The sequence below is a fragment of the Ailuropoda melanoleuca genome, chromosome 4 (assembly GCF_002007445.2).
Source record: "Ailuropoda melanoleuca isolate Jingjing chromosome 4, ASM200744v2, whole genome shotgun sequence".
In the NCBI taxonomy this organism is placed as follows: Eukaryota; Metazoa; Chordata; class Mammalia; order Carnivora; family Ursidae; genus Ailuropoda; species Ailuropoda melanoleuca.
The window spans coordinates 58,890,857-58,902,113 of NC_048221.1; the positions used below are offsets into that span (position 1 = coordinate 58,890,857).

General features: G+C 36.9%; 1 protein-coding gene across 1 annotated transcript in view; it reads right to left on the bottom strand.

Annotated features, from left to right (window-relative positions):
• CCDC138 (coiled-coil domain containing 138) overlaps positions 1-11,257 on the bottom strand; it is a 160,299-nt gene that overhangs the window by 37,336 nt on the left and 111,706 nt on the right. Inside the window, exon 13 of the mRNA XM_034657263.1 lies at positions 10,534-10,710. Coding sequence (XP_034513154.1) covers positions 10,534-10,710 — 177 coding nt within the window. The remainder of the gene's footprint in view (positions 1-10,533; positions 10,711-11,257) is intronic.

Sequence of the window (11,257 nt, forward strand, 5' to 3'; positions counted from 1 at the left end):
AAGGATAGGAAGCCATCTAGAAAAACAGTTTAATCCATAACCTCATAACCTTCACCAAGATAAACTGCAAATGAATCAGAGATCAATGTCTGTGTGTATACATGTATATGTATCAGGTAAGCATCAGAAGATAAAATAAGCAGAGTAAGGGGGATAAGGAGAATGGATGGGGCTCAGTTACACAGGATGGACAAAGGAGGACTCTCTGAGGATGTGGTATTGGAGAAGGGACCCAAAGGAATGGAGGGAGCAAGCCTTGCCACTATCCAGGAGAAAAGTATTACAGGTAGAAGGATCAAGTGCAAAGACTATGAGGCAGGGTCAAGTTTGATATTTGGTGAAAATACTAAGATGTGAACTGAGAAAGGCAGCCAGAGGCCAGGCCTTGTGTGCCATTTTAAGAATATCACCTTTCACTCTGCGACAGGAAACCGCTTGGGGAATTCTGAGCAAGGGAGTGATGCACACTCTGGTAGAGGCACTGAGAATATAGTAGGAGAGTGGAAAGGAGGGAAGGAAGGAAACCAGTAAGAAACTACTGCAAAAATACACATAAGATATGATGGTTTGGCCTTGGATATAGTAGTAAGAATCATAAAAGTACCAGAAAAAAGCAAAAACACGCAGGAATTCATTCTAACTACAGAACACAGAAGGCTTAGCCAAAATCTATAGAAGAACAGAAAACCTGACATGACTAATCAAGATTCAAAATAAGATTAACCTTTTTCCTTTCTTAATAATTTGTCTTAAAAGATATAAAGGCAATCTCCAACTGTGATTTCCTAACAACCAGCACAAACACTGAAATGGCTATTTCTGTTTCACATATCCAGGAATTAATCTCCCTTTTCTCGATGATCGGCAGACTCAAATATCAAGATGATATAAATAGGTCTCTGAGGAGTGACAGACAAGGATACAAGGGGTGCTACTAGTACCATTTTGGACTCCTCAAGCAACTATAGTTTCTATAAAATTATGTTCTCTGGGTTTAAGTTAAGCTTGTAAACAACTATGTTAAACTACAACAAATTCAGATGTTGAAAATAGCCTGCATATTGCTTTGGTAGCTGAATCTGCTTTGGGGATAACCTAAACCAAGTTTTGACTGCTTTTTTCTTAAAGTGTTGTCTTAATCTCAGTACAGTTTCAAGCACTGTTGTTCACTCTGATGAAAGACCTTTGATGACTAAAAACTATTTTAAAGACCGCCCCCCCAAAATTTAAAATGGGCTCAAACAGATATTTGTACACCCATGTTCATGGCAGCATTATTCACAATAGCCAAAAATGGAAGCAACCCAAGTGTCCATCAGTGGATAAGCTGATAAACAAAATGCAGTATATATTACTCAGCTTTTAAAAAGGAAGGAAATTCTGACACATGAGGCCATTAAGCTTAAGTGAAATTAGGTCGATCACAAAAAGACAAATACTGTACGGCTCTACTTACACGAGGTACCTACAGTAGTCAAATTCATATAGACAGAAAGCAAAATGGTGGCTGACAGGGCCAGGGGGAGGGGGAAATGGGGAGTTAGTGTTTAATCGGTAAAAATAATCAGTTGGGGAAGATGAAACAATTCTGAAGATGGATGGAGACGGATGGCTGCACAATAATGTAAATGTACTTAACACTAAAAACTGTACACTTAAAAATAGTTATGATGGTAAATTTTGTTGTATGTATTTTACCACAATTAAAAAAACCTATTTCAAAGAAAATGAATAAAAACTAAAACTGATATGTAAAGGGCATTTTGAAAATGCTTTCAAAAACAAAATCTGCTTCTGACCTGTCCATGATTAAACTTCATATAAGATGTCTACACAGGCAGCCTCTACCTCCAAACATTACATCTGGAAGCCTCTGAACCACCTCCTGTACTTAGACTGCTGTGCAACAATCGCCAAGAAGCTCAGACAGCCAAACTTTCCATGTCCGCAGTGCTGCTGTCTTACCTGGGCAACATACCTGTTCAATATACCATATACTGAGTACCAGGTAGATGGATTTAAGAGTGGGGAAAAGAGGAGCAAAGAGCTGGGTGGTAGGGAGGATGTAGTCACATACAGAAAAGGGTATGGGATATAAGAGCTGCCTGAATTATACATATCACCATACCTGTCTATACCTACTCCATTCCTGAGTCTCAGAACTATGAGCTATCAGAAAAAAGCACTTTGCCACACATAAACAAGGTAAGCGATTAATTCTGTAACTGTCTCTTTGACTCCGTGTTCTTTTCCTCTTGTTATTGGTACCTACTTTTTACTCCATATCATTCTCACAATCTGAGAAATTTTCCTTTGATCCAACAATTCTACTTCCTAGGTATCTATTCTTCCTTCTAGGTATCTATTCTACCAAATAAGCTCCCACATGTGCAAATTTGCTTTTGTGTAAGTTAGTTTGTATACAGAAGCACTTTTGCCTTAGCAAACGACTAGAAACAACCCAAACATCTGTGAAAATTAGTAAAAGGAAATCTCACTTAGAATAGAGTCAGAATTCTGAAGGAGAGCCTGGGTGGCTCAGTCGGTTGAGCATCCAACTCTTGATTTCAGCTAGAGTTGTGATCTCAGGGTGGTGGGATGAGGCCCCAAGTCGGGCTCTAAGTTCAGCAGGGGGTCTGCTTCTCTCCTTCTCCACCCCCCCCAAAATAAACAGGCATTAAGGAGGGCATGTGATGTAATGAGTACTGGGTGTTATATACAACTGATGAATCACTGAACTCTACTTCTGAAACTAATAATACACTATACGTTAATTAATTGAATTTAAATAAAATAATTTTAAAAAATAAATAAAGGGGCGCCTGGGTGGCACAGTGGTTAAGCGTCTGCCTTCGGCTCAGGGCGTGATCCTGGCGTCATGGGATCAAGCCCCACATCAGGCTCCTCTGCTATGAGCCTGCTTCTTCCTCTCCCACTCCCCCTGCTTGTGTTCCCTTTCTCCCTGGCTGTCTCTATCTCTGTCGAATAAATAAATAAAAACTTTAAAAAAAAAATAAAAATAAAAAATAAATAAAATAAAAGGATAAATAAATCTTAAAAAAAAAAAAAAAGGAGAATGGAGTCAGAAGGCCAGCAGGGCTCATGGCCTACTACTTGTGGTCAATTGCCAACCCAACAGGATGATGTACCTTGCAAATGGATACTACTTTACCAAGCCAGCAGGAGGAAGGAAGGTTTTCTCCTTCCACAGCAAAAGCCCAACCAATGAGAAACGGTCACAACTCAGTCAATGAAAAGCCACTATACTTCCAACTCCCAGTTTACTCCAATGGGCTTTTTATTTATAACAGCCCTCCCACCCATCCAGCTTCCTAATCCCCCAACTACCACCACCACTTTGGTAAATAACAGCATTCCTTTCCTTTGTTTTCTGGTCTTGTCTGTGGTTTTGGTGTAGCTTGCTTGTCCTGGATCGCAATTCTCTGCTATACTGAACAAACCCAGTTTTGCTGGTTGAATACGTGGCAGTTTTATTGTTTAAGGTTAACATATCCATCAATAGTCACCTCAAATGAAAAAATTTTTGAAGAAACTCTATGTACTAATACAAGATCTCTAAGATCTGTCTTTCATAACATGTATAGCATGCTAACATTCTTTTGATAAAATGAAAAAATAAGAATGTGCGTGTATACACACACTGTACACTTGTGAAAGAACACGGAAAAAAACTAGTGAAACTGCTTTCTCCAGAGAAGGGGAAAGAGTGACTGAAAGATGACTTTTTTTTTTTTTTTTTTACTTTTCACTTTTGTACCTTTGAAATGATTAGCTATATGAATGTGTTATCTTTTAAACAATAGACACAATTTAAAAAATTCCTTCCTTAAGTTATTCAGAGAACTCTTCTTTTAAAAAAATAAATAAAAATAGTATATTCGTTATCTATACATTTAATTATTTGATTCCTCAGCTTTCTCTATCACACTCATTGGTGGGTGGGATTTTACTCCCTAACATACACCATGGTTTGTTTTGTTGTCACAAAATACTGAAACAAGTTTCAAGATAGGCTATATAATGCAAACCTAAAGCTTGACCAAAAATGGGTTCATATCATCTCCTGTTACACTAGAAAAGTCAGGTTTATATCTCAAAAAAGACTCTGTTATAGCGTCAGATGAGGGAATGCAGGCATCATTAAAGCAATCATGCAACTTATAACATAGCTATAAATTTGACAGCATTCAGAGACCACTATCAAATGCACCGTTACAAGTGCACATCAAATGACTCTTAAAGTAGACTTCAAGAGGTCATGCAAAGGATTGCTAGATTAGTTTCCTGTGCCCCATATCCCTCAAGGAGCTGACCACAAACTACTTGAAAGCTCTTTTATACTGGGATGGAAGGCCAATGAATTGATTTTCTTACCAAATTTCATACACACTTCCCACAAGAAACGTCTCAATAAATGGTAACAATAATAAATATTACATAAACATATAGTAAGATTAAATATTATATAAACATATACATGCATATAAAGAAATATTAAGTATTAAGCAACAATTAAAAATAAGGTCTATGCAGAAAAATGAAAAAAAAAAAGCTCATAATAGGACATTGAACAAAGCAGAATAGAAAGGGAAAGCTCAAGGAATTGTAGTGAATAAAAGTCCCCAAGTCTTACTTCTGAATAAGTGCAGGCCCCGCATTCTGATTCTTCTACCACTCTGCCCACTTAACTCTGCTTTAGCTACACTGGCTTCCCTGCCGTGTCTTGAAAATACCACACCTAACAATTAATACCTGCCCTAACACCTTTGCTCTAGCAGTTCCTGCTCCCTAGAACAGTCTCCCAGACCCCTGCATGACTACTCCCTTACCACTTTTATATTTTATGATAGTGGTATTATCATCCTCACTATACCAATAATTTGGCAAAAGTCAACTAGATCATAGCTCCATGTTGACAGTGGACCTATCTTGCTCTCTGCTGTACCCCTAATGTCTCAGTGAGTGACAGGGATAAATGTATAGTGTATAGACAGATATTTGTTGAATGAAGGAAAGTTGTATTTTCTAATTTCTCTATAATGAATATGTATTTCTTATACAAAACAGTACGCATATTATGAATGTAACTATGTAAAAAAATATATATATCAGGCAATATGCAAACTATGTCTTATTAAGGTGGTAAATTTAAGAGGGGTGTCAACTGGGGTGCCTGGGTGGCTCAGTCATTAAGTGTCTGCCTTCAGCTCAGGGCGTGGTCCCAGGGTCCTGGGATCGAGCCCTGCATCGGGCTCCCTGCTCCACTGAGAGCCTGCTTCTTCCTCTCCCACTCCCCCTACTTGTGTTCCCTCTCTCGGTGGCTGTCTCTCTCTCTCTGTCAAATAAATAAATAAAATCTTTAAAAAAAAAAAAAAAGAGGGGTGTCAACTCCTTAGACTTAAGAAATATTATTACATATTCTTCGGTTATTAAATCTTCCCATGGCGTTTCCTTAGAGAACATTCTTTCATTTGAAACCCTTTAACTGAGAAAACAGGTTATATTCATGACTAGACAAGAAACATGGGTGTGTACATACTAAGTTGGTACATTGTTGGAAGTATCGCTTTTGTCATTTCATTGAAATTACCCTTGTTTTGATCTCCTTAATAATAAAAACATAGAATGACAGAATAAATTAAGAAGGGAAGAAATAATGTTGCTCAAATCAGGAAAAATCAACTGCCAATGAAAAAGAGCACCAAACTAAGAAATACAAATATGTTCACAAATAACTTCTAGATACCCAGAACAAATTAATGCATGTAGCATAAAGTACTTGATAATTCTTTGCTATCTTTAACTGTATTATAATATAATACATTTTACCCATATTCATAATTTGAACAGAACTCAAGCATATTTCTTTGCAAAATATCCTAATATTTTCTTGTATTTTGATATTTTAGACAGATAAACATAGACTGATGCAACTAAATGTACACTAGAATCTAACCATGTTAAACAAAGAAAGAGAAAAGAAATACCCAACATCATGAAAATTATTCATGAAAAAAGAGAGAAAGTAACATACATATGAAGTAAATGTACCTATCTTTGGATTGTAAGACTTTTTTTCTAGTTTGTAGCTTTCCAAATGTCTATTATTTTTATAACAAAAATAAAAAGTGTCGCAAAATGTGCTCAAATGCATTATTGCCATTCAAATGTTAAATGGTAGCATGTTACCTTAGACGGGCAGTTTTTAGGCCGCAAAATAGAGTGAACTAAATAATACAAATACAAACTTAAATCCCTCTATTTAAACTAAGTCTGACAAGAAAAGGAAAGCACTCTTTGAAATAAAATAGACTCAAGTTCTTACACAGCTAAACCCAGATAAGTGAGTAATAGCTTTTAACCACTGACAGGAAAAAGAGAAAGAAACCACAAAGTAATTTTCTAAAATCAACACTAAGTTATTATATGATATATATACTTACACCCAAAAGAGGTATTATCAGAAGCCCTCAATCTAAAAAAAAAGGGCTCATAATATATGTTAATGTAAACCAATGTACAGATCTTAATTTATACTCAAATGCATTTTAAAGTAAAATATATCTAGATCATTAAAAAAAAAACGTATTTTAGCAGCTTTCAAACAACAGTAAATACCTATGCAGCTAATAACATTTCTCATATTGAAAAGATGAAATCTGGGGGAAGAGCATAAGGGAGACAGAGAAAAACCATCACTCTGTTGCAGTACAAACTACAACACAGCTGAACATGAAGTATCCAGCGGAGATGGAATATTCTATTGCTCCTCAAACTACTGTAAGAACTGGCCTGAGGTTTCCAATTCAGCAGAGAGAATGCAACAGATTTTAACAAAATACTGTTTAAAATAGTTCGGCAAAGAGGCTATTAGACTGGGAAGCTCTCATGCCTTCAGCAGGGTATCCTACCTAAACAAATCAAATTCTAAAGCAGTCAGTGCACTTGAACCTAAGAAAACGTAACTCAAGAAAAACTAAACAGTCAACCAGACTTCCCTGAATTGGAGAAAATGAACCTCAAGTAAAACTACCATAAAATAACTAAATTTTCCCCAACAAGGCAAACATTTATGTTATAGCTAGTCAATTAAATAATTTCTTTGCTCTGCTTCCCTGTCTTTTCTATAAAAACCTCTGCCCTAGGCCCCATCTGCAGAGCACCCCTAACCATTTTCAGATTTGGTGCTATCCCACTGGAATCACTTTTCAAAATTTATCGTTTTACAACACCATTAAAAAAAACTAGAAATAAAACAAACATACAAAATACAAGTCTAAATGTTTTGTTGTTGTTGTTGTTTTAAGATTTTATTTATTTATTTGACAGAGAGAGAGACAGCCAGCGAGAGAGGGAACACAAGCAGGGGGAGTGGGAGAGGAAGAAGCAGGCTCCCAGCAGAGCAGGGAGCCCGATGTGGAGCTCGCTCCCAGGACTTTGGGATCACGCCCTGAGCCGAAGGCAGACGCTTAACAACTGAGCCACCCAGGCGCCCCTAAATGTTTTAAATTATTATTGAACTTGATAAAATTAGTAATGTGACAACTACTATACCAGTTTTAAACACTGTTTCTATACTGACTTGTGTTAACAGAACCAATAAGCACTTTGAGTACTCCCAGCCTAGAGCCTGGTCCACTGAAACCTTCCTCTAGCCTTTTGCTCCAAAGCCCTGAATGGGTGTCGGAGGAATCACCGAGGCTCAGCAAAGCACTGCAAACACAATGCTTGAAACATGTCACCTCATGCATAGCTGGCCGCCAAGACTCTTTAGTTGTGTGAGATAACCCATCTGCAAATCTATCAAGATTTCTCTCCCAACAACTTTTTCCCATAAACTTTAAAAAAAAAAAAATGGCATGTGGAAATTATGTATATGGTGAAATGAGTTTCTCATCTCAAATCTAGAAAAAAACAACATAAAACCAACAGCTAGGTAAGTATTTGCTGCACTCTGATCTATCATTCATTTAACCCCTTCAACAAATTTCTTTGGTTAACATCAGGTACTGGATTTATATTAAAAATAGAAAAACATATCAAGCAAGTAAATATACCTCAGTCAGAAATCATCAAAGATTCACCCATTTTTAATCTTCCAAAAGTTTTCCATCACTAAAAATGATATACTTTCTAGGAATCCACATTAGAAATTGCTTTATTTACTCAATTTGAACAAGAAAGGATAACCTTGGATTTGAGCATAATCTGAACAAAGGTAAACACGTGTGAATGAACCGAACATCTGTTGACTTTATCTACTACTATTTCTCCAAATGTGAATGTTACGGTGCCACAAAGTCACTTCACCCAAGTAGGTTCACTATTTCATAAAATTATATTTAGTTTTCCTTTGGCTACAAGATTTCATCTCTGTCAGAAATATTCAGACAGATTTGTTTCTAATGAGTAGACATTTACATCTGGCAAAATTTTTGTTTTCCTCGTTAAGAAAAATCCTGGGGGCGCCTGGGTGGCACAGCGGTTAAGCGTCTGCCTTCGGCTCAGGGCGTGATCCCGGCGTTATGGGATCGAGCCCCACATCAGGCTCCTCTGCTATGAGCCTGCTTCTTCCTCTCCCACNTCCTACTCCCCCTGCTTGTGTTCCCTCTCTCGCTGGCTGTCTCTATCTCTGTCAAATAAATAAATAAAATCTTTTAAAAAAAAAAAAAAAAGAAAAATCCTGGGTGGTTCAGTCAGTTAAGTGTTCAACTCTTTGATTTCCACTCAGGTCATAACCTCAGGGTGGTGAGACTGAGCCCTGCGTCGGGCCCATGTGGGGCTCCATACTCAGCAGGGAGTCTGCTTGAGATTCTCTTTCTCCCTCTCCCTCTGCCTCTCCCCCCACTCTCTCTCTCAAATAAATGGATAAATCTTTAAAAAGAAAGAAAGAGGGATGCCCGGGTGGCTCAGGTGGTTAAGCGTCTGTCTTTGGCTCAGGTCATGATCCCAGTGTCCTGGGATCAAGTCCCGAATCAGGGTCCTTGCTCAGCAGGGAGCTTGGTTTTCCCTCTGTCTGCTGCTCCCCCTGCTTGTGCATGCTCTCCCTCTCTCTCTCTCACAAATAAATACATAAAATCTTTAAAAAAGATAATAAGAAATAAGAAGAAAGAAAGAAAAATCCAATGAAACATAACTGTAAATCTACCCACTTTAAACAAGTAATCTTGGGTGTCTGTGTCTCATTTTACTAATTTTTAACTTTTTTGCTCTATAGCATGTATTAGTAAATTAAGATATAAAACCCCAAGATTATTTAACTAGGTAGCTATCCCCCAACTATAAGTCTAATATCTTGACAGTTGCAAATGGCTAAAAATACTAATAAAATATGTCAGAGAAAATTTGACATTTGGGGGCAGGAAAAAAACCTCTGGAAAACCTAATCACAGTGCAATGGTAGAATGCATCTTGTTATGTCTAGAATCAGAGACACGATTTCAAATCTAAGTCCTACCTCTGCCTAGCTATGGAAGCCATGGACAAGTTACCTGATTTTTCTACACCTCAGTTTTTCTATTCAGGCCCTTCATAGGGATGTTGTAAAAGAGAAATGAGAAGGTATATAAAATGAATTAAAAACGTGAAGCCATACATTGAAGGTACCTAGTTAGAAATATAACTATGCTTTACACCCAGCTGTTAGGGATTCACCCAAAAGCAGCACCAAGTACCACAGACTGCTTACTATCATGCTGAGCAATGACTTTCCAATTTTAATTTCCACCTTCTGGAAGGCATAAACATTTCATTTTTAGAAGTGCTGTAGAAGAAGAGGGAATAGGGAAGAGGAAAATCTACAAATGAAAAAAAATTACTGAGGCAAAATGTTGCTTGTTACAAGTCAAGGGGTTACTTGAGGTTCAAACCAAACCATTTGCAACCAAAGCAAATGAAAATATTTATGTTCAACATCTCCATATATATCTGGGCTAAGTTAGGAACCATCAATAGCAAGTTAAAAGAACTTGCTACACCAATATAAAAACCAAAAAGAAAAAATAAGGCCAAAGACTATAAAATGTTACAAATATGCATGAAAAAGAATAGCCACATACGCACCTGAGTGCACCTCCCACCCCCCCAACCCTCCAACAAAACAGTAAGGTCGAAGAGGGAACAACAGGAATATGGCTTTGTCATATTTTCCCTTTAGATGGAGACATACTTGAACATCTCCTTCTAAGCAAGCAGGAAACACAGGATTAGTTAGATCTGTCAGAATGAGACAGGGAAGAACAGACAAAGCAGCTCAAAAACATGACGAACAGTGCAAAGTATATGCACATAACTGAAATGAGGTGAGCACTGGAAATTGTGCTATGTTAATGGAAATTTAGACATACAACTTTTAGTGATGTTATTAATGACTCTATTACACAGCTGTCAAAAATACTTTTTAACCATTTCTATTATAAAATACAACATGTCTCATATGTAGTTATACATTCAGAACACAAAGAAAATCATCTACTGTCATTTCTTCGTGTATCTAAAAACTTTAAAACTTACTAGATTCCACTGTCATCTGAAGCAAACTATCAATGACATTAGAGAGGAGTCCTTTACTGGATATTCGCAGATGATTTAGTATTACTGGAACAGCTTTATACTCCAAAAACAAGACTTTTCCTTCATCTGTCTTTAAGTCCAAACAGAGAGAATCAAACGCCTGAGCCAGGTAGTCAGCTGAAAAACAGTAAGATCAACTGCATTGTCAGTCAGGAGTGTAGCTAGCAATCAGAAACAACAGAAAGAAACAAAGAAAATACCATCACTTAAATTTAAAAGGGAAACAAAAATTAAATGACCAGAGATCACTGGCTAAATTTGAATGTTAGAACCCAAATGCTTGAAACAAAGAGAGAAGAGAAATTACACTATGATGGGATAAATTTCATTCATATTTTAACACCAAAATAACAATAAATTCCATTTCTTTTTTATTACAACAGTTGATGTTTAATAGTAAAGACCACAGTAATGTTTATTTTTCATATTTGATAACTACTGTATGCTTCCAGAAGTGTTATCTTTACCCAGCTTTTGAGATTTTTTTGTTGTTGTTGCTAAGTGTTTATCTACTTCAAAATATAACTTTATGCAAACTTTCAAACAAGGACTTTTGTCTCTTAATAAAGATCAAACAGCCATTCAAAGACAACTTCAGAGGACTAGATGTGTTCTGGTGTGTTACCTTTTGTGATATATCTGCCTCTCTCTATATATATATATA